A 27,644-nucleotide genomic window follows, 5' to 3' on the forward strand; every position below is an offset into this window, starting at 1 on the left:
ATGGTGTTTCAGAAAGGTGGAACAGAACCTTATTGGATATGGTTAAATCGATGATTAGTTTTTCATCATTGCCTTTGACATTCTGGGGTGATGCAATAAAATGTGCTCTATACATACTCAATGTTGTTCCATCTAAGTCTATTAAAAAAACACCATTGGAGTTATGGAATGGTACTAAAGTAGTTTACGCCATTTCCGTATATGGGGTTAACCTGCACATGTGCTTAAAGGAAAGACTGGTAAGTTGGAATCACGCACTGAAGTGTGCATGTTTGTAGGATATTCCAAAGAAACAAAAGGTGGTGTATTTTATAGTCATAAAGATAACAAAACGTTTGTATCTACGAATGCTAATTTTTTGGAGCATGACTATATAAATAACCACAAACCTCAAATTAAAGTGGCACTTGAGGAAATGGTCTCAAATAAACAAGACCAATCACCATCGATCGCAAGAGAAAAATTTCCAAAGGATATCGCCAGTTCTAGTTAGAACAATAGAGAGCTTCGTCGTAGTGGAAGGGTTGGTAAACAACCAATTCTCTATGAATAAGAAGTTTAGATGCTTGTGTCTGGCACAAACAAAGATGATCCATTGACTTATAGAGATGCAATGGAAGATTATGACAAAGAAAAATGGCTAAATGCCATGAACCTTGAAATTGAATAATTGTATTCCAATTCAGTCTGGACTCTTGAAGATCCACCTGAGAATGTTAAACATATAGGTTGCAAATGGATATTCAAGAAGAAAAGAGGAGCAGATGGGAAAGTAGGGACTTTCAAAGCAAGGCTAGTAGTAAAGGGCTACACACAGAGAGAAGGAGTTGATTATGAAGAAACTTTTTCACCTGTGGCCATGCTCAAATCTATTTGCATGCTCTTATCCATAGCTGCATGCATGGATTATGAGATTTGGCAAATGGACGTTAAAACAACTTTTCTGAATGGCTATCTTGACGAAACCATTTACATGTCTCAACCAGAAGGGTTCGAAGTTAAAGGTGAAGAGAAAAAAGTTTGCAAGCTTCTTAAGTTTATTTATGGATTTAATCAAGCTCCGAGATCTTGGAATCTTAGATTTGATGAAACAATCAAAATTTTGGTTTTGAACAAAACGTTGATGAACCTTGTGTTTACAAACAAATCAAAGATAAGATTGTGGTATTCCTCGTTCTTTACATTGATGATATTCTACTCTTTGGGAATGAAATAGAAACATTATCAAAAGTGAAGAAATGGTTAGCTGAGCAATTCCAAATGAAAGATTTGGGAGAAGCCAGATATGTTTTGGGAATTCAGATTTGTAGAGATCGAAAGAACAAAATTTTGGCACTTTCTCAAGCAACTTATATTGATAAAGTGCTAGAACGCTTTGGCATGCAAAACTCCAAGAAGGGCACTATGCCTACCCGGTCAAGAGTTAAATTGTCTAAAGAAAAATGTCCACAAACACCTCAGGAAGAGGAGGACATGAGACAGTATCTCTATGCCTCTACAGTAGGCAGTCTAATGTATACAATGTTATGCACCAGACCTGACATCTGCTATGCAGTAGGGATAGTCAGCCGTTGTCAATCCAATCCTGTATTGAGTCATTGGACAACAGTAAAGAATATTCTCAAGTATCTTATACATACTAGAGATTACATGCTTGTGTATTTAGGTGGAGACCTGAACCCCACTAGATATACTGATTCTAATTTTCAATCAGACAAAGATAGTCGAAAGTCGACATCTGGTCCAGTTTTCACACTTCGTGTAACACCCTCCTAATAAAGACCTTTACACTGTGTTGTTTAGATAGTGCTTAACTCGCTAAACGAGTCATTTGCATTTAAATCGTGTAATTAAACTAACCACAAGTTTAGGTAATAAAAAAATTCCGGTCACAAGTCAACAATTTTATCAAAAGCATTTAACTTCCATGCATGGAATTCCATTGTAATTAAAAACGGTTACAAACCAAAAAACGAATACAATAGCTGACCTAGGCAGCAAAATCAGGGTCCAACCCTAGTTCCAACTGACAACCTCGACCGTAGCGGACGAGCAGGCCGCATATGTACACACCACCTCTGAAGCTCTCCAACTTATGGCTGGTCCAACCTTTCCTTTCCTTTACCTCACCAGCAAGCACCCGTGAGCCAAGACTCAGCAAGAAAACATAATCATACTTATAAACAGTACATTATCATATCATAGATTTATAATTAACATGCCTAGTAATAATAATCCTACTCATGCATGCAGTTAACCTAGATGAGTGGCTATAGAGTCACACTAGAGCCTATTTCCATCTTTCATACAATCGGCCCTAGAGTTGGCAAAGAGGGTCTGATGCTTAACATTTCGGGCGACCCCAGAAGCATTCAAGTGTATATCTCGCTTTAGGATTGGCTTAACCCTATCAACAAACTCGCTGAAAAACGGAATGGACTAAGACAAAGCAAAGAACAACTATGTAAGTCAGCCAACGCCGGTAGTAGGATCAGGAGCTGGTCAATGTTTGATATGTTACCGCCACCCTCGACTCCTGAGTCAAGCCTTCAAACCCTCGACTAATAAGCCGAGTCCATCAGCCTTTGACTGGTAAGTCAAGACCTTTAGAGTTCGACTGATAAGCTGAGTCCTTTAACTCTCAATTGATAAGTTGAGTGCTTTACCTTCGACTAATAAGTCAAGTCTTTGTTTTTCGAATGATAAGGTTAATTCATAACCTTCAACTGATGAGTCGAGTCCACAATCTTTGACTGATAAGTTGAGTCCTTTAACATTCGACTGATAAGTCGAGTCTGTAATCCATGACTGATGAGTCGAGTCTTTTCAACCTTCGATTGATAAGTCAAATCCTTTCAACTTTTGGCTGATAAGTCAAGTCTTTCAATCTGTGACCGATAAGTCGAGTTTATAGAACATGTTATAACCTTGACTATTAAGCCAGACCCTTCATAAGATAACACAGACAAATCTATAACTTATAAGCTGCACTTCCCCAATCAAATATACATATCAATAACCCCAGGGTTACACAAGTGCGTGTTGCACTCCCTTTTATTCATATGGCATCCGAGCCAGTCAAGTGCTTAGTGCACCCCCTTTTGTTCATATGGCATCCGAGCCAGATAAGTGCTTAGCGCACCCCCTTTTGTTCATATGGCATCCGAGCCAGTCAAGTGCTTAGTGCACCCTCTTTTGTTCATATGGCATCCGAGCCAGTCAAGTGCTTGGTGCACTCCCGGGGTGGCCCAGCCATAGCAACCTGCACTTAACGCCCATAACGCCGGTCTTGGCTCATAAGCCGAGCCTTTTAGATCCTCAACTTATAAGCCGAGCCTCCCGGACCCCCAACTTATAAGTCGAGCCTTTAAGACCCTCGACTTGTAAGTCAAGCCTTGAAGACCCTCAACTATAAGTCGAGCCCCTTAACCTATGTATGCCCTCGACTAACAAGTCGATCTTTAATCAGATACAACAATAGATCCTCGACTTATAAACCGAGCTTCCTTGCCATAACAAACAATTATATAATACATTTATCATACATACAGATATAATGCATTACAATACGTTAAAAACAGATATACACATGCATAATCATAATCATGCGCAATTACAGGGCCAACGCCCAAATCAAGACTGTGTTCAGCATTCAAGCCAAGTCCTAATCATGTATATCATATTCTAGGTGCAATTTCATTACCTCAGGTCCGAGTATAGCGTAAGAATAAGAACGACCCTCGAGCACGATCTAGATTCTGAGCCCCTAGCGATAACCTAGTCACAACCATAATATAAAATCATGTTAACAATGAGCAAATAAAGGCTTCCGAACCGAGTTCTAGCCTCCGGGACATCGAATTCTACTAAGTAGGATTGATCCTGAGTCCTCAGGGTTGAGTTCCCGCACTCAAAAACCCTCTTGGGGGCTTAAAACTCCTTAAGCGCTGCGACCCCATGCACTTGTGCCGCGGCCCGCCCAAGTCAGAGGCCCCAGCCTCCTCTTTCACTAAACACACGTCGCGACACAGCCTAACAAGCATCGCGGTGCGCCCTCGCGACAACACCCTTCCTGGCCCCCCTGGGTTCAAGAGGGCTGCGACACCCCAAGAACAGGGCTGCGACATAACCCTTCGAACCTAGAATTCTTGGATTTTCCTTCAGCCAATCCCAACAAAAATCACCCCAAATCAAACCTAGAATCTCAATTCAATCCCTATAACAGATACAACCCTTTTCCAACAATAGAACCCAACTCAAAAATTGATGGAAAACTTATCAAAAATCCAAAATTCAATCCAAACCCAAGGTCCTAGAAAAGCTTCAACTAACATAATTTATACTTAGATTTCAGAGTGATTTCTTACCTCCAATGGTTGTTTTATGATCCCAAGTTGCTCCTAGCTTAATCCTAGACACCAAATCTTCAATTTCCCAAGCTTTATTCCTTCAATTTCTCAAAGTCCCCAAGTCACCAAGAAGAGGAAGAGAGAGTTACGAGAGAGAGAAAACTTTCCTTCTTTTCTTTCTTTTTTCTTGTTCCTAAGGTTCCAGCTGCCTAAACCAAGCATATCCCCTTTTTGCCAAAATGTCCAAAGTGCCCTTATAGTTAACTTAAATCCTTTAGTGACATCAAGAGCAATTTCGTCAATTGCCACTTCCCGCAAAACCTCGAGTGTTCCTCTAAACCCCCAACTATCACAATGTAATGACCATTTTAATCCCCCATTACCCGATAACCACGGTAGTGTGCTAAATTACCAAAATACCCCTAGACTCAACCCGAGCCGGGTATTTAACCCCGTTGTGACTTTTCCGCTAACTTGCTCACTAGAATCGCCTCACGTCGAGTAACCCAAATATATCCACATAATAATGTGGTCTCAATCACACACACATATATTTACAATTATACCCTCAACGGGTCAAAATTACTAAAATGCCATTCTCATAAGAAACAGGCCCACGCGCATATTTAATATTTGTAAACATGAAAACATAATTATATTATAATATAATTCATATAATGATATACTCATAATACATTAGCATACAATTAACACAATTATTGCCTCCCAGCCCCCTAATCCAGGTGCTAAGCCATATTAGGGAATTTGGGATGTTACACTTGGAGGAGGTGCTGTAGTTTGGCGAAGTATTAAACAATCCAGTATTGAAGACTCCACCATGGAAGCCAAATACATAACAGCTTGTGAAGCAGCTAAAGAAGCTTTGTGGCTCAAGAAGTTCTATATTAATCTGGAGGTTGTTCTAGGTATGGATCAACCACTTGTTCTATACTGTGATAACAGTGGGGTAGTAGCTAATTCAAAGGAACCCAAAAGTCACAAGAGGGGAAAGAACATCGAGAGGAAATATCACTTGATCCGAGAGATAGTCAACCAAGGAGATGTTGTTGTCTTGAAGATTGTCTCAGAAGATAATCTTGCAGATCCGTTCACAAAGACTTTATCTATTAAATCTTTTCAGGGACATGTAAGAAGCATGGGGTTAAGGGAAATGCCTCATTTGCTTTAGGGCAAGTGGGAGATTGTTGGGAATTGTGCCCTTAAAGCAATTGTAGTAGACAATAGTTTTAATGAAATAAATAAATGAATTGAATTATTGTATATATGTAGCTTATGTACTATATTATTGTTAATAATATTAAGTAAATATCAGAAAATTCCAAAGTACATATATGTAGTCTCAATCTCATATTGGTATGAGAGGATCAAGATTGAGATAATGAACTTAAATAGTTTGCAGTAAAATAAAGTTATGGAATCTTTAGATTAATTACTGCTAGTACACTCCACTAGTATTATGAATACATGTGACCTAGATCTGGGTTACTAGTATAGTAGGACACTTTAGTGGAGGTACTTTGCATGATGTGATTTAATAATACTTGTTTAAATACCATTTCATAGTAATATAAAACACATCAACTGATGATCATATACAAACCGATCTTAATCATGAAGTTACTATGAACTCCCTATATATGTCACTTGATCATTTGATTCATGCATTACGGTTTGTCAGAATGATCAGGCTAAGAACTATTGTTTTGGGGACTCAATGATGTATATGGCTGGGGACATAGCTTAACAGATTTGAAATATATACCTTCTTATAGATTGAATGATGATTCCATATTGGGTTGGCTTTTGGAAAAGGTTATTGACGTCAAATTCATAATCAGATTATGAATTAGCCTTCACTAGTAAAGTCAATAGAACATTAGGAATCAAGATATAATTAAAAGGGTAAAATAGTAATTTTATTCCCACTTAATTATGAATCATCAATAAAGGATTATTTTCTATGTAATGATTATATCAATGGAAATTTTATGGTTACAATAAAATACTCAGTAAATATATGTCTTTAATTCTCAAGAGTTCAGTCCATATTTATAGTGGAATAATCATTAGATTAATAAATATGATTATTGAATCAAAGAGTTTTGGTTAATAATTTTTTATTTCTTAGAGCTTGGAATTATTGGTCCATAGGTCCTCGGGGCGACTCTATCAACACTAATCAAGGTAAGAGTTGATACAAGCATTAACTGTGAATGAGCTATTTGAGAAAATATTTATTCTTCGGGATAAATGTGAAATTATGTGATAATTGAAGTTGCACAATTTATTATTGCATTTGTGCAATTTCAAAATTGTGTGGAAGTAGAGTAAATTGATTTTAATCAATTAGTTTATTTATGTGTGAATAAATAAATATGAATAGTCAAAATTATTTTTGATTATTATATTTATTTTATTAATAATAAGATGATAATGGAAATTCAAAATTTGAATGTTGAATTTTGAAATTTAAGTTGTTATCTTTTTCCTTAAAAAGATGATACTTTATTTGATTATCTAATTATTAATTAATTAAAATAAAAAAAACATGAGAAAAATCAAAATTTCATTTTTCAGAGATAGGCCACACACATAGGTCTTGCTTGGACTTCTCTATGTGGCACATCTGATGTTATCGGATATTGATTTTCTATTTTTATTTTAATTAATTAATAAAACATTTTAAAATGGGTTTTAAAATAGAATGTTAGATTTTTGTCTATTATCATTATTATTATTATAAAAGATGATTTATTTTATTATTATGTTAATAATGCCTATATATTCTATATGATAGAAAATAGAAACAACAAGTCTTGACAAGTTTTTATAGGGAAGAAAAATTATCATATTTTTTCTTTTCTCTCTAGCCTATAATCAAAAGTCTCATGTATTGAGAATACTTTTTATTCACAAAAATTGATCATTGTTCTCTATGTTCCCACCCACATCTTGAGGTGTAGAGAACGTCTTGGAAGATCTAGGTGTGAGTACTCAAACAAGGATAGGAGGATCGAAATACATACGAAAAGATTCAAGTATTCTTGATAGGCTACAAGAGGTAAATTGTTTCGTATTATTTTTCATATACATATTATATATATTGATTAACATATTTCATATTAAAAGATCCTCATACAAAATTGTTTATATGAAATTTTTTGTTGTATACCAATACCATAACTTTCGTTGTGCACTAGGAATCGTTCCTAACAGTTACCTCCTAAGAAGACTGCATAGCCACCTATAGAGCGTCTATCATTAGGGCAGCTGGCCCAATCTGTGTCTGAATAGGCTTGAAGACAGAGTTGTATAGCAGGTTTCTAGAGCAATCCTTCAAGTATAGTTCCCTTGAGATAATGTAATAGTCTTTTGTAGGCTTCCCCATGGGAAGTGGTAGGAGCATGTATAAATTGACTCAACTCGTTCACAATGAAGGCAATATCGGGCCTGGTTAATGTCAAGTATTGCAGAGCTCCTGAAGTACTGCTATATAAAGTATGATCAGAGAAAGGTTGACCAGCACTTAGAGATAACTTGTGAGTAGAACTAGTGGGTTCATATTAGGCTTGGCACCTTCCATGTGCGATTTGACCAATATGTCGGCAATATATTTGGATTGTGGGAGGTACATTCTAGTAGGTGTTCTTGCTACTTCCACACCTAGAAAATAGTGTAGTATAAATTTTTGACAGCAAACTCCTTATTTAACTCATCAACATGTTTAGACACTAGCAATTTGTTGGGCCCAGTCACAAAGATGTCATCAAAATATACCAGCAATATGATTAAACTTGCACCAGATCCGTGAATGAATAGAGAATTATATGACCTTGAAGCAATGAACCCTTTTGTGGAATAAGGTATTTTTGAGCCTGTCATTCCACGCATGGGGTCCCTATTTTAAGCCACACAAGGCTTTGTTGAGTTTGCAAACATGATTGGGTCTTGATTGATCCACAAATCCAGCTAGTTGTTGCATGTACACAGTTGCTTGTAAGGCACCATTAAGAAATGCATTATTAACATCCAACTGAGTGACTTGCCAATGTGATGAAACAACCAATGTGAATACAATCCATACTATAGCAAGCTTGACTACAGGACTAAAAGTCTCAGTGTAATCTATTCTAGGACTTTACAAATACCCTTTAGCAACAAGTCGTGACTTATACTTGTCCAAATTTCCATCTGGTTTAAACTTTACTCTGAACACCCATTTGTTCCAAACTAAGTTCATGTGTGGTTCATGACGTACTAGGGTACAAGTCTCATTTTGAATCAATGCATCATAATCAGTTTGCATTGAAGCAAACTAGTGTGGATCAAACAAGGCTTTCTTTATTGAGGTTGGTTCTTGTGGTAACATAGATTCGGGTAGTGGATAATTTATGGTCATATAAGCTTTTATTTTATGGATACCAGTGTTGGCCCTTGTTTGCATATGGTGATTATGGGTAGGAATTGGTGGGATATCTATTTGAGTTAATGGGGCTGGTGGCGTGATGTTGGCTGTAGAAGGATTAGGTTGTGAGGTGGGAGGTTGAGTTATGGGAGTTTATGGCGTGCCATTGGCTGTATTAGATGAGGTTGTGCAAACATAGGATGGCCCAACTTGAGCTGGTATAGGATGCACTACTGGTAGCGGAGGCGTGTCTATGACAGGGGGAGCTGGTTCATTTTGTACCTCAGTAGAAAAATGAGAATTGGCATTAGATGCTTTCAATATGGGCGAAGTTGTAAAACTTGTAGAGGAAGAAGGCTGAGTTTCAGTATGAATACCTGGTTTTGCAGTGATGATGAAGATGATAATGCATGAAATACTTCATCACTAAACACCACATTTCTAGCGATGTAGACTCGGTCAGCAGTGCTTTCACACAGATACCATTTGTGCATAGGAGAATACCCAACAAAGATGCATTGTTCTATCCTGAAGTCAAGCTTATGAGCTCTATAAGGCCTTAAGTGCGGATAGAAAGCACAACCAAAAGTCATGAGAAAATCATACTCTGGCTGTTTGCGAAACAAACATTCATAAGGCGAAAGGTCATTAATAACAGGAGTTGGGAGCCTATTAATAACATAAACAACATGTTGAAAGGCTAACCACCAATAACAAGAATTAAGGCCTGAATCAGCAAGCAAGGTGAGTCTGATTTCTATGATATGTCAGTGCTTGCATTCTTCTCTTCCATTTTGTTCATGATCATGAAGCCAAGTATGCTGAAACTTAACACCATTGTTAGCTAAACAATTTGAAAAAGATCTATACTCCCTTCCCCAGTCTGATTGAGCAACCTTAATGGGAAGATTAATTTTTTTTTCTAGTAACTTTTTAAACTGTAAGAAGGTATCAAAGACTTGATATTTCAAAACCAATGGAAAAATCCATGTGAAATGACCGTAATCATCTTATAAGTGCATATAATAACGATAGCCTTTGTAACGCCCTGCTCCCTCAGAGCCATTACTAAGTGAGTTTTAAAAACGTGCATTCAACTCCCTAATCGAGGTTTTAGGTCAAATGTGTAATTAAACCATAAACAATGTTATAAACTTTAAAATTAATTCCATTTACTGAAAATCATAAAGTGTTTGACATTTGGGATCCCATAATATTGTTTAGAAATATTTCCAACATATAATTACAACCAAAGTCGACTAGACGACAAAATTTGAGTTTAGTTCAACCATTTCCCAAAAATATCCCTGGACGTGGTAGCCCGGCAGGCCAAACATGTACGCGCCGCCTCGCGCTCTCCATACTCATGGTTGGTCAACTATCCCCTTGCCCTTACCTGCACCACAGAGCACCCGTGAGCCGAAGCCCAGCAAGAAAACCCTTACAGGCAGAAAACATATGCATAACAAACATTCAGCATATAAACAGGCCATCAATGGGCAAAACACATACAACCATGCCGTCCCAAGCGCTTTACCAGGCCCTAGGTTCGTGGTCCACACCGTGAGGATAACCTAGGTATCCTTTACGGTCTCGTCCTGGCAACTCGTACTCCATGTGCTCAACGCTGCTCCCGGCCCCTTGCCGCTCTCGGCCTTGCACTCCACATGCCTAACGCCATTCCCGGCCCCTTGCCGTTCTCGGCCCTGCCGACCTCGGCCTGCGCCGTTCCTGGCTCTTGCCGAACATTTACACAATTGCATTCATAGCATAATAAAACATATACTAAACATGAACAAATTCAATCAAAGGGCTACACCCTGCAATACAAACATATTGGGCTCTGCCCTGCATACAAGCTCTATGGGAATAGTGGTTTTCTTACATGCTTCCTGAGCTTCCCAAGCACCGATGCCCCGAGCACAGTCCCCTAACCTAGTCCTCGTCGAAACCCTAGTCACAACGCATTAAAAACATTCATCCATAAAATTCTAATCCATTAAATAGCTTTGAATCACAATTCTAATCTCTGGGACCTTGAATCCTATTAATTCGGGTGATAAAATCCATCCCGAGCCTAAAACCCCTCTAGAACATAAAAATGCTCTAAGAGCCGCGACCCTAGGGACTCGCATCGCGGCCCCTAGCTCAACACGAGGCCTAGCCTCAAAATTTCCCACACGCGCTGCGGCCCTTTCTGAAGGGCGCTGCGGCGCGCCTCCAATTTCCTGACGCCCCAAGTTCAAAGGGGCTGCAGCTCAGCAAGAACAGAGCCGCGGCCCTACCCCTCGAACCCAGAAAAACTCAGCGTTTTCCACCTCAGAAACTAGTCCAATTTCCCCCAAAATCAAGCCAACAATCCAGATTAACTATAAAAAATATTCTAACAAAGTCTTAGCATTAAAACCTAACAAAGACCAGCCCCAAAACTCAGCCAAGCAATCAAGAACAAATCCAAACTTAGCTAACATGCAAACTCTAATATTCAACCTTAAAACCAGCTGCAAATTGACACACTTTAACATATTAGGAGCTTACCTTGATGAGTTATGTTTCTGTGTAGATTCTCTAAGTTCCAAGCTTTAATCTCCCAAAAATCCCAGCTGAATTCCTTAGCTTCAAGTTAGCTTCACCTAGCTTTCCCCTTGATGTGCCTTAGAGAAAGAATAAAGGAAGGGAGAAGTGTCTAAAAGTCGGTTTCTACAAATTCTGAAAGCTTCCTGTGTTTTGTTTTATTCAACTTAAGTCTACAAGGTTACCTCAAGGCTCGGGGTACCAAAAACGTCCCCGAGGGCAAAATGGTAAATTTCCCCAGTATTCCCTCCTAGACATTCTAACCTCAAATATATCTCCAAATATGTATTTCCATAACCCGATATCCCCATAATACATCTAATACCCAAAATAACCCTCGACTCGCCCTGAGTCGGATTCTCAACCCCGTTGCGACTTTCTGGCTAACTGCTCCCTAGAACTGTCTCGGGTCATGCTACACAGATATATTACAAACATATCACATTTATCACATTTACACCCTCAACGGGCTAAAATCACAAACATACCCCTAATATCCAAACGGGGCCCACATGCATATTTAATTCAACTAAACATGCATCTCTAACAAATATTCACATATTATATCCATAATTCACTTATTGCCCTCCAGGCACGCTAATCAAGGCCCTAAGCCTCATTAGCAAATTTTGGTCGTTACAACTATCCCCACCTTACAGAAATTTCATCCTCGAAATTACCTGAATAACTCGGGATACTGCTCCCTCATCTCTGATTCAAGTTCCCACGTCGCCTCCTCAACTTTGTCGTTCCTCCACATCACTTTTATCAAGGCGATGGTCTTGCTCCGCAAGACTTTATCATTCCGGTCAAGAACCCGAACTGGCTGCTCCTCATAGGACAAATCCTGATCTAGCTCCAAATTCTCATAACTCAGAACGTGCGTCGAATCTGATACATACTTTCGGAGCATGGACACATGAAAAACATCATGAACCCCTGATAAAGCTGGAGGCATCGCTAGTCTGTAAGCTACCTCTCCAACTCGTTCCAGAATCTCGAAGGGGCCAACAAACCTTGGGCTCAGCTTGCCCCGAACACCAAACCATTTCACTCCCCTCAAAGGTGAAACCCCAAGGAACACATAATCACCAACCTAAAATTCCACGCTCCTGCGTTTCAGGTCTGAATAACTTTTCTGTCGACTTTGGGAGGCGAGCATTCGCACTCTAATCTTCTCAATCGCCTCATTGGTCCTCTGAACCATCTCTGAACCCAGATATCTCCTCTCACATTTCTCATCCCAATGGATATGTGATCTACACTTCCTTCCATAAAGCATTTCATACGGCGCCACTCCGATGGTCGCCTAATAACTGTTGTTGTACGAGAACTCGATCAAAGGGAGATACTTACTCCACGATCCCCCAAAATCCAGCACACAGGCTCGCAACATGTCCTCCAATATCTGAATCATCCTCTTAGACTGTCCATCTGTCTGAGGATGATAAGCGGTACTAAATCGTAACTGTGTGCCCATAGCCTTCTGCAGACTCTCCCAAAACTTAGAAGTGAAGGTGGGGTCCCTGTTGGATACTATCGACCTCGGAGCCCCATGAAGTTGAGCAATTTCCTTAACATATAACTCAGCATACTGCTCCACAGTATAAGTCGTCCTAACAGGCAAAAAGTGGGCGGACTTAGTATGCCTATCCACAATCACCCACACCGAGTCATGTTGTCCCACGGTCCTCGGCAAACCAACCACAAAGTCCATGGTAATATCCTCCCACTTCCATTCTGGGATCCCCAGTGGCTGCAGCAACCCCGCTGGCCTCTGATGCTCAGCCTTGACCTGCTGACAAGTTAAGCACTTGGCCACATAGTCCACCACATCCCTCCTCATACCCGACCACCAATACAAAACTCTCAAATCCTGGTACATCTTCGTCGTACCCAGGTGCAAGGAATAAGGAGTGGTATGCGACTCGTCTAAGATCTCCCACCGGATATCAGAATCCATCGGAATGTAGATCCGACCCTTGTACTTTAGTAACCCCATCTCTGAAATGGAAAAGTCCTTAGTCGCTCCGACTAAGACATCCTCTCTGTGACCTCTCAACTGGGAATCTTTCCCCTACGCCTCCTTGATCCTTTCAAGAAGTGTAGACTAAAGAGTGATGTTGGCCAACCGACCAACCACCAACTCTATACCTGCTCTGGTCATCTCCTAGGTTAGCTTATCAGATATCTGTCTCGAACTAAACAACTGTCCTGGGCCTTTCTGACTCAATGCATCAGCCGCTACATTAGCCTTCCCACGATGGTATAGGATATCACAATCATAATCCTTAACCAACTCCAGCCACTGCCTCTGGCGCATATTCAGGTCCTTCAGAGTAAAGAAATACTTCAGGATCTTATGGTCGGTGTATATCTCGCACTTCTCACCATAAAGATAATGTCTCCAAATCTTAAGCGCGAACACCACCGCTGCCAACTCCAAATCATGGGTGGGATATCTCTGCTCATACTCCTTTAACTGTCTCGATGCATAGGCTATCACCTTACCAGCTTGCATCAACACACACCCCAAACCCTGTCTGGATGCATCACAATAAACCACAAACTTTTCATTATTTGTCGGCAGACTTAGCACTGGCGCAGTGATCAATCGCCGCTTCAACTCCTTGAAACTGTTCTCACATCTGTCCGTCCAGACATACCTGGTCTTCTTCTTTGTCAGTTCTGTCAAATGCGTAGCTATTCTGGAGAACCCTTCAACGAACCACCGATAATATCCCGCTAAACCCAGGAAACTCATCGCTTCAGGAACACTGCTCGGCCTAGGCCAATCTCTTATTGCCTCAATCTTACTTGGATCAACCAAAATCCCCTCCTTACTGAAAATATGGCCCAGAAATGTAACTTGTGGTAACCAGAACTCACACTTACTGAATTTAGCATATAACTTATGCTCCCTTAACCGCTGTAAAACCAATCGCAGATGCTGCTCGTGCTCTGTTTCTGACTGAGAATACATAAAGATGTCGTCGATGAACACAATCGTAAACTTATTCAAATAATCCTTGAAAACCCTAATCATCATATCCATGAAAGCTGTTGGGGCATTAGTTAATCCAAATGACATAGCTAGGAATTCATAGTGTCCATACCTCATTCGGAAAGCGGTCTTTGGTATGTCCTCCTCTTTAATCCTTAACTGATGGTAACCTGATCGGAGGTCTATCTTGGAAAACACTATTATTCCATGTAACTGATCAAATAAATCGTCGATCCTAGGCAGTGGATACTTGTTCTTAATGGTTAACTTATTCAGCTCCCTGTCATCAATACACATCTTAAGAGATCCATCTTTCTTCTTGACAAACAACACTGGAGCACCCCATGGCAAAAAACTCGGTCTGATGAACCCTAAATCAAGTAACTCTTGCAACTGAATCTTCAACTCCTTTAACTCTGCCGGAGCCATTCTATAAGGCGTCCTAAATACTGGCTCCGCTCCTAGTGCCAACTCTATAACGAACTCAATCTCACCCTGCGGTGGTAATCCTGGCAGGTCTGTTGGAAATAATTCTGGAAACTCACACACCAATCTAGTCTCACCCGGTCCAACTGACACCACCCTAGAGTTATCCACAACGCTCGCTAGAAATCCCATGCAACCTTCTTGCATCAAGTCTCTAGCCTTCAATGCTGAAATCATTGGTACTCGTGGTCCACTAACTTTCCCCACAAACACAAAGGGTACCTCCCCTTCTGGTTCAAAAGTCACCATTCTGCGCTTACAGTCAATCGTTGCCCCATATTTTGATATCCAATCCATCCCTAGGATCATGTCAAAGTCATCCATCGCAAGCTCAATTAGATCAGCAGACAACTCCCTACCATCTACCTCTACTGGTAAAGCTCTAATCCATCTCCTAGAGACTACAAGTTCCCCAGTCAGCAATAAAGTCTGAAAACCCCTATCTATCACTCTAGCTAACACAAACGAATGAGTAGCTCCTGAATCAAACAATACAGTATAAGGAGATCCAACACTAGAAATCTGATCTGTCACAGCTGAGGGGCTAGCCTCTGCCTCAGTCTGAGTTAAAGTAAATACCATGGGAGGAGCAAGACTGTCACTCTGCTTCAGCTCCTCTTTCTTGACTTGAGGGCAATCCCTCTTCAGGTGACTGGCACTCCCATGGACAAAGCAGGGCCTGATCCTGCACTAACCCTGGTGTCGACGTCTGCACCGTGAACACACTGGAAAACTCCTCCAGTTGTCACTTCCGCCTTGACGGCCAGTAGAAGCACCCCGTGCCCTCCTGTCTGAACTGAGAGGAACAAAGGAATCTGGGGCCTTCCTCTTCTGCTCACTAGAACCACCACCACGACTAGATCCAATAAAATGAGGCACTGTCCTCCTAGCATCGCACCTAACAGTGCTTTCCTTCTAGATCTGATCCTCAGCCCCCTCAGCTGTAAGGGCCTTGTCTACAACCTGAGCATAAGTAGTAATCTCTGGATCCAAGGCAATCATAACATTCAATCCTCGTATGAACCTGTCCCTTCTTGCCGCATCAGTCGGCACTAAATCTGGTGCAAACTTTGCCAATCTGTCATTTCTCAAAGCATACTCAGTCATGGTCAACCGACTCTGAGTTAGGTTGATGAACTCGTCAACCTTCGCAGCTCGAACTGCCACACTGTAATACTTTTCATTGAATATGTTTTTGAACTCTTCCCAAGTCATAACTGTTACGTTCCTTCTCTGAACTACCACGTCCCACCAGATGCGGGCATCCTCTCTGAACATGTAGCTAGCACAAGCTACCCTCTCATTTCCCTGAATCCTCATAAAATCCAGAATTGAGGAAATCATATTTATCCACTGCTCTGCCCGCAGTGGGTCTGATCCACCTTCAAAGGTGGGAGGATGATGTTTCCTGAACCTCTCATACAAAAGTTCCCACCTGTTCTCCATAACAGGTTGAACCAGCACTGGTGCCACAACCTGTTGAATTGGCAGGGCAGTGACCTGAGGTGGGGCCTGCTGCCTCAACTGTCGAAGTTCTTCCTCTGTTCGCTGCAGTCTTGCTTCCATCTCGACAAACATCTCTTGCCATTTTTGTGGGGTAGGTGGAGGGTCCTGACCCTGGTTGTCATCCTCGGCCCTACTCCCGCGGAGTCTAGATAATTGTCGAGGCATCTCAACAAATATGCCTACAACCAAGGACGTCGCTCATCAGGCATGATAACAACATCCAAACCACCTCCCAATCACATCAACCAACCACAAGCAGTAATTCACATAATGTATAGATAGCATATAACACGCAACGGGCCATGCCCTGACATCATGCATATGTTAACTCATTCATCATGCTCTATATGAAATAAGCAGGCAAACAGAGCAATCAAGCACATATTCAAGTATATTAATCAATCATACCAACCAACCCTGATTCGAGCTTGTCACTGACAGCAAGCGTACATGTTCGGTCAATCTCCAGAACCATAAACCTTGGCTTGCTCTGATACCAAGTTGTAATGCCCTACTCCCTCAGAGGCGTTACTAAGTGAGTTTTAAAAACGTGCATTCAACTCGCTAATCGAGGTTTTAGGTTAAATGTGTAATTAAATCATAAACAGTGTTATAAACTTTAAAATTAATTCCATTTACTGAAAATCATAAAGTGTTTGACATTTGGGATCCCATAATACTGTTTAGAAATATTTACAACATATAATTACAACCAAAGTCGACTAGACGACAAAATCTGAGTTTAGTTCAACCATTTCCCAAAAATATCCCTGGTCGTGGCAGCCCGGCAGGCCAAACATGTACGCACCGCCTCACGCTCTCCTTACTCATGGTTGGTCGACTATCCCCTTGCCCTTACCTACACCATAGAGCACCCGTGAACCGAAGCCCAGCAAGAAAACCCTTACAAGCAGAGAACATATGATTCAGCATATAAACAGGACATCAATGGGCTAAACACATACATCCATGCCGTCCCAGGCGCTTTACCAGGCTTTGGGTTAGCGGTCCACACCGTGAGGATAACTCAGGTATCCTTTAGGGTCTCGCCCTAGCAACTCGTACTCCACGTGCTCAACGCTGCTCTCGGCCCCTTGCCGTTCTCGGCCTTGCACTCCAAGTGCCTAACGCCATTCCCGGCCCCTTACCGTTCTCGGCCCTGCCAACCTCGGCCTGCGCCGTTCCCGGCTCTTGCTGAACATTTACACAATTGTATTCATAGCATAATAAAACATATACTGAACATGAACATATTCAATCAAAGGGCTACACCCTGCAATACAAACATATTGGGCTCTGCCCTGTATACAAGCTCTATGGGAACAGTGGTTTTCTTACCTGCGTCCCGAGCTTCCCAAGCACAGATGCCCCGAGCACAGTCCCCTAACCTGAGCCTCGCCGAAACCCTAGTCACAACGCATTAACAACATTCATCCATCAAGTTCTAATCCATTAAATAGCTTTGAATCACAATTCTAATCTCCGGGACCTTGAATCCTATCAATCCGGGTGATAAAATCCATCCCAAGTTCAAAGGGGTTGCGGGTCAGCAAGAACAGAGCCGCGGTCCTACCCCTCGAACCCAGAAAAACTCAACCTTTTCCACCTCAGAAACCAGTCCAATTTCCCCCAAAATCAAGCCAACAATCCAGATTAACTATCACAAAGATTCTAACACAGTCTCAGCATTAAAACCTAACAAAGACCAGCCCCAAAACTCAACCAAGCAATCAAGAACAAATCCAAACTTAGCTAACATGCAAACTCTAATATTCAAACTTAAAACCAGCTGCAAATTGACACACTTTAATATATTAGGAGCTTACCTTGTTGAGTTATGTTTCTGTGTAGATTCTCTAAATTCCAAGCTTTAATCTCCCAAAAATCCTAGTTGAATTCCTTAGCTTCAAGTTAGCTTCACCTAGTTTTCCCCTTGATGAGCCTTAGAGAAAGAATAAAGGAAGGGAGAAGTGTCTAAAAGTCGGTTTCTACAAATTCTGAAAGCTTCCTGTGTTTTGTTTTATTCAACTTAAGTCTACAAGGTTACCTCAAGGCTCGGGGTACCAAAAACGTCCCCGAGGGCAAAATGGTAAATTTCCCCAGTATTCCCTCCTAGACATTCTAACCTCAAATATATCTCCAAATATTTATTTCCATAACCCAATAGCCCCATAATACATCTAATACCCAAAATAGCCCTCGACTCGCCTTGAGTCGGATTCTCAACCCCGTTGCGGCTCTCTGGCTAACTGCTCCCTAGAACTGTCTCGGGTCGTGCTACACAGATATATTACAAACATATCACATTTATCACATTTACACCCTCAACGAGCTAAAATCACAAACATACCCCTAATATCCAAACGAGGCCCACATGCATATTTAATTCAACTAAACATGCATCTCTAACACATATTCACATATTATATCCATAATTCACTTATTGCCCTCCAGGCACGCTAATCAAGGCCCTAAGCCTCATTAGCAAATTTGGGTCATTACAGCCTTCCTTTGAGGGAATATGAGACAGACCCCATAGGTCAGTTTGAAGTAATTCTAATTGCTGAGAAGCTCTAGTTTGTGTGAGAGAGTAGGATAGCCTATGAATTTTCCCTTTTTCCCAAGGTTCACAAAAATGAAAATCTTTTAAAGACCCACAATGTTTAACTTTGGAAAACACTTTAGCAAGAACACGTGGGGCTGGATGGCCCAATTTTGAATGCCAAATATTTATATTTTGAACAAGATTAGTATGGAAAACTATTGGAAAAGAATGAACTTGATCAAACTGAGAGTTATCTTTATTAAAAGTTGAAGTATTACATTTGGAAGAAGTTGATGAAACAACTTGATTATTACAACAATGAGTAAAATAAGCCAAAGAAAAGGAAGTAACTGGCTGAGTAGTAGCTAGATTACACTCGAACTAAACATTTTGGTGAGCAAGAGACTTTTGTGACACTACAACAAATTTGACTAAATATTACATTAGAATATAACACAATTTTAAAAGCGTTATTATTGATTAGCCAAAAAAGTAAATAAATTTTGATACTGGCGCCAAATGTTTTTTTTTTGTTAAAACATCCCGCTTTAATTTCCCCCCCACTATTAACTCACATTTTCATTCTCTAAAATCATAAAACAAAAGAAAACCCTCTCCTGAAATGGGTTCTCTCTTTACCCTAACGCCTCACGCCTCACGTCTCTCCCCTTCACTCGGTCTCTCTCTCTCTCTCTCTCTCTCTCTCTCTCTCTCTCTCTCTCGCGCAGGGCCGAAGGATGAATGGAAGGGTACAGGGGTTTCTATGTCTCAGCGATGGGCTTCGTGTAGGGACTGTTTGCCTTCCCTTCGTGTTCTTTCTCAGTCTCAGCGATGGAACGGTATCTCACTCTCTCTCTACTTGCAATTACAGAGACGATGTGTGGGATTTGAGCACGCGATGGGGCTTAAAAAAAAGTCCACTGCTAAACTTCAAGTTCTCTTTCTCTTTCCAAATTGAGTTTTATTTTGGTATTTTCTCTTTTTTTATTTTATTTAAGTGGAGTGAGATTTTGAACTTGAACTAGGGTTTTATGTTTAGATGTTTGTAAAGTCTGATGAGGCCAAAACGGTTTGCATTTTGTGGGGGTTTGGGTTGATCTAGTTTTTGTGAATTTATGATTTTAGGGGTTTTATTTGTAGTAAGAAAGAAAGGAAATGTAGTGTTTTTTTTTTAAATGTACTTTTGCTGGAAATTGAAATTTATTGGGTTTGATTTGATCTTGGAATTGGCTCTTTTTTGGATAATCTTACTGAACTTTGATACTCAATTAAGCCCATCAGGTGTATGAATTTATGTTTAGTTTTTGGGGATAGAGGAAATAGAGAGAGAGTTAGCTATATCGCTTACCCCATGAGGCATGAGCCTTGAAATTTGGATTATTTTAGATTGTGTAGTTTTATAAGAAATGGAGATTGAACTAGTTAGAGTCTATGTTAAATAAGAACTGGGAGTTGGCAATGCTCATGTGTTGGAATCATTTTATGTTGATGAACAGAAGATTATCTTCTCTTATTGGTTGTTTTTGTGTAGAACGGTGAGGAAGATTGTGAATTTGGATGATCACATTGCATTGGCCTATGCTGGGCTCAAAGCTGATGCTCGTGCCTTGATAAACAAGGTGAGAATTGAATGTCAAAGCCACCAACTTACGGTTAAGGATCCAGTAACTGTTGAGTATATTACTCGCTACATTGCTAGTCTTCAACAGAAGTATACACAAAGTGGCGGTGTTAGACCGTTTGGGCTTTCAACTTTGATTATTGGCTTTGACCCATACACAGGTGCACCGACACTATATCAGACATATCCTTTTGGGACATTTTCAACCTGGAAAGCAAATGCCACTGGAAGAAACTCTATCTCATTACGTGAGTTTCTTGAGAAAAACTACAAGGAGACAACTGGGCAAGAAACCGTCAAGCTCTCCATTCGTGTTTTGCTTGAGGTAAGTAATAGCAGACGATGCATATTTAATCTAGTTTCTTAAAATAAATGAATCATTAGAAATGATGATTATGTAACTCACCTTTAAGTTTTAAAAATTACAAGAACTTCATCTTAAAACTAAATCCACCTCTAAGTTAAAATAAGTTCAAAAATTAGAGTAAGCTAATCTCAACAGTACGGCTGTCTTCACCTTTCTGTGTCCTCACTATAAGGTTGTCCCAAAGCTTCCCTTATCCATTCTGTGGAAAAGTACTTTAATTTTCATATATAAGGCAATCAGTTTATGCGAGTATGTGATTTAGTAAAAGCATTGTAGTATCTGCGTTTTTTCATGTGGGTGGGCAGGATATGTTTTTATCAAGGTAAATAATTTATTTTTATCACATGGCATCTAATGTGAACATATTGCTTTTAGGGGAATCAGCAACGAAGAGAAAGTACATCTGAGGCAAAAACTGGTATCCCATTTAAGAAAAGAAAACTATCAGGTGTTTGTTGCCCTTACTTCTTTTTTTTTTACAAATGGAACATGGTCTCTTTCTCCCTCTCTAAATATATGTATATAAATATGTCTATCTCATCATATATCTTTCAAGATTCATCATCCTAGCCCTAGTCCTAACTCTTCATATGAGATTTTCTTTTATATATTTATTTTAGAGGTGACATTATTTTAGTGAAAGAATCCACTTTTACTATGCTCTTTATATGTCTGATACAGACAACTCTCATGTTGGCTATGCTCATCTCAAAAATTGCTCGAATTGATTATCCAGTAGAATGGTGAGTTTTTTTTTCCCTTCTAGGTTTGTTATTGGTTTTCTTCTTGTAACTGTGATGTTTGTTGAAACTATGCTGTTTCAATAAAAATGCCTACTTTCATAAAGACTAAGATATATAATTTTATGATATGTATTTGTAGTTTTCTCTCCTATTCCCATTTAATAGGGTAGACTGGTTGGGTAACACAATGTCGCGTAGAGTTTGTAGCTTTCTGTATAAGAAAATTTAATTTACTTCTCTGCAATTTCGTTATGAGTTTGTGATGCCCAATATTTGTTAGGAGTTTTATGGTTAATTGAATGGACATGATTTGTCTAAGAATTTTGAGCTAATGAGAAATCACTACAACAATTTTGACTATATGTAACAGTAAAAAAATTACATAAATGAAGAAGAGGTGCTCTCCAAATTTGATGATGGTGATCCACTAATAAATTAGAATTTCACCCTTTATGCAAACGACATCAATTGGATGTTTTTTTAGCTTGGCCATATTATTATGATATGCTGAATTCTGTTGTTCCAATATATTTCCATACTAAACAGGCTTCAGGATTTTGGATTGGCTGAAGGCTTTAGGATTTTACTCATCTTCAATTTATTTATGCTATAATTTCTTACTGTATTGTATATGCTCTGTTTTCACTTTACTGTTTTTCCTGATTATATTGTATCATATATACTTGATTGATCTATACTTCTGCTTTTTCATTTTGATGGTTTCTAGAGCTTATTGACTAATAACTCATAGCTTCAATTGTTTCAATTTTTTTTTTCTTTTCTATAATAAATTGTTGCTTAGACTTTGTGAGTCAGTTAGGGAGTGAGATGGCTGATGTGTTGTAAATCATTAAGTACTTTCTGACTATCTCGTTAGTTATGAGAAAGTGAGAGTTAATAATCTTTATTATCATTCATTGTTGTGCTGTGCCTTATGTTCTTTATTTCCAGGTCATTCTTCTAATGATCGATCTGTTGTACCAAATTAATTATGAAGTTTCTAGATGATCACTGTCTATGTCTATATATATATATTGATATTGCATAAATTGTTTTTATAAAAACATAGCTTTTTTATAGTTCTAACTAAGTATTTATATTGCTGATTTCCTCTGAGATTTTGTCTTATTACTTTTATAAGTTTCCATAGTCTTTTTTTGATCAAATGTTTTTACAGATTTGTCACAACACAGACCAAGAATTTGACATTATGATCCTTGTTTCTTATTACTGTTTACTTAGGAATACATAAACCAATCTTTTTTGTCTTCTGATTATTGCCTTTGATCTTTGTTTTGGTACCCTTCTTTTAAAACATTTTTCATGTCAATCACCTTATTATATTTAGCAAATGATAAAGTTTGACATTGTTTAGAGAATGAAAAAGAGATATTTGAAATTTTGAGAAGTAATTGTTATATATATACATTCACATTTATTTTGAGTATCTTGTTGACTTTGTTGTTTACTACATATTTACTATTTTTTTTATCCTCTCCTAACTATTTTTGGGCATCAATTAGTTTCCCTAAATTTTTTTAAACCTTGGAACTTCTATTTAGTTTTTTGTGTTGTGGGATTTGGTTTCTTGTGTTTCATGTGTAAGTGTCAATACATATAAATATATATGTCATGTAGGAGAAGACAGAAAATGAAGTTCATATTATTGTTTGACTTGTTATAAATTCCTTAATCATGTCTAGATAACTCAACTATGCATCAAAAAGTAACTTTTTTTCTTTGGTTGTCTTTCCAAATATAAATTCCCATTAGGACATTGCATATTATATAAAGGCACATGCATAGAACTTTTAAAGAGCAGTTACTGTGAATTAAGTGTAGTGAGATTATTATTTGGTTGTCATGCTAGTCACTTGTCCCTCCTTAGTGACTATCATTGGTTTATTTTGTCATTTCTGTCCTGTCTTCTCTGTGGAGCCTATTTTTTCTTAAGTTTTCTTAGTTCTGTTTCTGCTCTGATGTTTTATGGTACTTTTAAGTTCCCCTTTTTCTCTATTTCTCCTTTTCTATTTTTATGCCGAAAGTGATATGTTTGATAACATAAAAAAATCATATTTCTTCAGGTATTTCTGTGCTGAAACAATCATTTGTTGTTGTTACTGTAACTCTAGTGAAACATTATACTATATTTATATATATATACACACAATTCATACTTTCATGTATATTAATCTCTCTCGAAATGGTTTGAGTTTGAAATTCAAAGTTGTAGCTATGTGTGTTTTATTATGCATTCAAATTTGGAGCATTTAAGTATGAGCTATCTAATAAAGAGGCATTTAAGTCAATGTAACATAAATACTATCTATTGGATTCACTAAACTAACATACATTCTATTTAATTTACAATGCAGCTAGAGAATATTATATTTTTTCATCTCTTTCTTTATAACTGTTATAATATCAGCTAAAGAAAAAAAAACAATTAAAGACATAAATTTATTTGATTCCTCTTAGCTCTCCTTAAATCCCTAAATCCTAATATACCCAAACCAGCTCCCTAAACCACTGCAGCCTCTTTGCCTCTATCTCCTCATACTCAGTCTCGAATCTATTGCTCCTTCACTCACTCTCTTTCACACTTAGGCTCCCGATTCTCTCTACTTAACAGAAGCTGCTGGAGCACACCACACCGATGGAGCACTCTCTCCATTCCGTTGAGTCGTTGGAGCATGTTGGTACAAGTCACAGCGGTACGAGTCGTGGTGCTCTGTCTTCCTCACACAAGTCACATTAGTATCTCCTCTGCTGGAAGGAAGAACCCATGCAAGAACATCTCTGTGAGGTATTTTTTATGGAGATTTCAATTTAGTATCACATAATCAATGTATCATTACTATATCAATATATATATTTATAAAGTGTTTGCTAGATTTTTCCAAAATCAATGTATTTGATCTAAGTTTCTAATTAAGAATTTGATATGTTTGGTTTAGTTGATGCGATTTAGTTCCTTTGGACTGTGTTGAGTATTTATGAGACAGGGAAGATTACTAATAGCTATTTAAACTTTATGGCAACTATATTATAGGTTGTTTGGGGGAGTGTGAGTTTGTTTGTGTTTCAAGATTGTAAATATCTAGGTAGAGGAGTATTTTTCACATTGTATGGTAGAGGAGTATTAATCATTTAATTTCCTATGTGGTTGAGCAAGCCGATGTCACAATGGAAACAAGAGCATAATGAATCAACTTTTTTTATGTACTCTGTTAGTTTACTATTAACTTTAAGTTGAAGCATTAATTATTTAAATTTTGTTGTAGCTAAGCAAATGGACTCACAACAAAGACAAGTGCACAAAGGATGATGAATTGAAGGATGGAGCAAGTTTCATGCATGATTTAATTTTGTATATCTTGTAATGTTTCTGTTTTTCATTTTTTGAAGTAAAAAATGTTCAAGATTATAAAATTTTATTATGTTATGCTTTTAAACTTAAAGTTAGAACTAAGATCTCATGAAGTAGACACATTCATGATTTGAATTAGTTATTGTGTAATGTAATACTTATGGTTTATCAATCTATTGAGAATTACATTTTATGATTAATTTTGATTTTTTTTTTATCAAAATACAATAATACAAATATTTTAATTAAAAAAACAACCTTGTAAGTATACTTATCAAAATAAAATTTAAAATATATTATCCACACTAAAGTAACAAAATTTTATTACTAGACTTTTAATATGTTATGATTTAGAAACATACTATAAGCGTAACAAATCGTTATGATTTATATAATATAACAAACTAAAAACATTATCAAAATAATCAAATGTAACAGTTGAAAAGTGTTATGCAAAAAGTATAAGATTAAACATCAAATTTATAATCAAATACTCTAACTAAATGTTATTATTTGAATATTATAGCAACTAAAAATGTGTTATTGAATAGTTTAAGATAACATCGAACATAACATTCAAATACTGTTATAGAAAAGATAGGACTTTTAATAACAGGGGCTATGTTAGCATTTTCAGAAGCGTTATCAATACTCCCGGTTAGCAGTTTTTGTGAATGCCAAAAATTGACCAGAGCCATTGTCAACACTCAAGAGAAAAATTGAGGGTTACCCTCAATTAGCCTCGGGCAAGCAAAGCAGCCCAATACCTTGCCCCACGCGAGACCCATGTCGCATAGAAGCCCTTAGCGAAAATGCCCAAAAGGACCTAAGGGGCCTCGTTGTGCAAGGCTGCCCTTCCCCCGCGCATGCCTGGCAAGGCATCAAGGGTCTCACTATGCGAGGCTAACCTTCCCTCGCATGCGCCTTCCAAGGCCACAAGGGTGTCACTATGCGAGGCTGCCCTTCCCCCGCATGCGAGGCTACCCTTCCCCCACGCATGCCTGGCAAGGCATCAAGGGTCTCACTATGCGAGGCTACCCTTCCCCCGCATGCGAGGCTACCCTTCCCCCGCATGCGCCTGCCAAGGCCACAAGGGTCTCACTATGCGAGGCTACCCTTCCCCCGCATGCGAGGGTACCCTTCCCCTGCATGCGCCTGCCAAGGCCACAAGGGTCTCACTATGCGAGGCTACCCTTCCCCCGCATGCGAGGCTACCCTTCCCCCGCATGCGCCTGCCAAGGCCACAAGGGTCTCACTATGCGAGGCTACCCTTCCCCCGCATGCGCCTGCCAAGGCCACAAGGGTCTCACTATGCGTGGCTACCCTTCCCCCGCATGCGAGGCTACCTTTCCCCCGCATGCGCCTGCCAAGGCCACAAGGGTCTCACTATGCGAGGCTACCCTTCCCCCGCATGCGCCTGCCAAGGCCACAAGGGTCTCACTAGGGTCTCACTATGCGAGGCTACCCTTCCCCCGCATGCGCCTGCCAAGGCCACAAGGGTCTCACAATGCGAGGCTGCCCTCACCCGCACGCCTCGCGACCCAGATGCGCGCCAATGCCTCGCACAGCAAGACACACCTCACCACGCTAGGCACCAAGGGTCTTGCCTTGTGAGACCCATCCACATGCCTCGTGAATGCCCAAGTCATGCCTGGATACTCGCTTAGGCACCAAGGGTCTTGCCTTGTGAGACCCATCCCCAAGCCTCGTACATGCCTATTTCCAGGCCTCCTACCTGGAGGTAAGGACGGGATAAGAGAAGTATGGATCGACACTTACTAAAATAGTACGAAACCTAGAGAAGATATTTATGTAAAGGGGACCACTAGGGATGAGATAAATGTACAAGCACGGGATGTACAACCCTGAAAAAGGGCAAAGGCATGACTCTGACATCTGTGTCCTACAAGTAGTGGAGGTACGGATTTGTACAGAGAGTGGAAGCACTACATGCATACCTCTGACTATGTACCAGGCCGACACCATAACCTTCTGCTCCACCACAACCTGTGCCACTACCCTGACAATGTACCTATGCACAATCTTGTCCCCTGGGACCACAATGTATGAGGAGCCATTAGAGCTCCAGTATAAATAGATCATCATCCCTCTAGAAAAGGGGTTGGAAAAATTGATTGTATGCTAAGGCTGTTAAGTAATATACAATTTCGACTCCATTGGAGTTCTACATATTTACTCTTTCAAGTTTTCTCCATCTTCTTCTGAGATACCTTTGGCAATATAGTCTTAGTTTCCTAACCTTATATTGTTGACGAGATTTCACCGTCAACAATTTTTAATTGTTATGAATACTGTTTTTTCTTGTAGTGTGACAGCAAATACAACCCATCTTTGACTCTCCCTTTAAGTAAGACTCTCCTTGGTCTTTGTCCTTGACAACACAACAAGTGGAGTGAAATTCTAAGAAAACATGGTTATCTTTTGTAAGCTTGGAAAAACTAACTAGATTTTTGGAACTTCTAAAATAGAATCTAACTTTAAGGGAGTAGTAGTAAAGGGTAAAAAGGTGGTACCAATGTGAGAGATTTGTAATCTTTTACCATTGCCAACTGCCAAGGATTCAAAGCCATTGTAAGGAGTTTCAGATTCAAGATTTTTCATGCCTAAGGCAACATGGTTCGTAGCACCACTA

General features: G+C 39.4%; 1 protein-coding gene and 1 long non-coding RNA gene across 2 annotated transcripts; both read left to right on the forward strand.

Annotated features, from left to right (window-relative positions):
- The first annotated feature begins 19,653 nt into the window (after positions 1–19,653).
- LOC133791841 (proteasome subunit alpha type-7-like) lies at positions 19,654–20,878 on the forward strand. The gene is made up of 2 exons (XM_062229751.1): positions 19,654–19,729; positions 20,334–20,878. Exons 1-2 carry the CDS (start codon positions 19,654–19,656, stop codon positions 20,876–20,878), a joined length of 621 nt encoding a protein of 206 aa, XP_062085735.1.
- A 364-nt stretch (positions 20,879–21,242) lies between these two features.
- On the forward strand, positions 21,243–24,143 carry LOC133789710 (uncharacterized). The gene is made up of 3 exons (XR_009873668.1): positions 21,243–21,326; positions 21,560–21,621; positions 23,997–24,143. It is a non-coding gene; the product is annotated as an uncharacterized LOC133789710 (long non-coding RNA).
- Positions 24,144–27,644: the final 3,501 nt, after the last annotated feature.

Source organism: Humulus lupulus, chromosome 7, assembly GCF_963169125.1.
Source record: "Humulus lupulus chromosome 7, drHumLupu1.1, whole genome shotgun sequence".
In the NCBI taxonomy this organism is placed as follows: Eukaryota; Viridiplantae; Streptophyta; class Magnoliopsida; order Rosales; family Cannabaceae; genus Humulus; species Humulus lupulus.

Coding starts and splice junctions, on each gene's coding strand:
- LOC133791841 (XM_062229751.1), top strand. CDS start 19,654: ATGTCTCAGCGATGGGCTTCGTGTAGGGACTGTTTGCCTTCCCTTCGT. Junction 19,730..20,333: donor TCAGTCTCAGCGATGGAACG/GTATCTCACTCT, acceptor ATGTTAAATAAG/AACTGGGAGTTGGCAATGCT.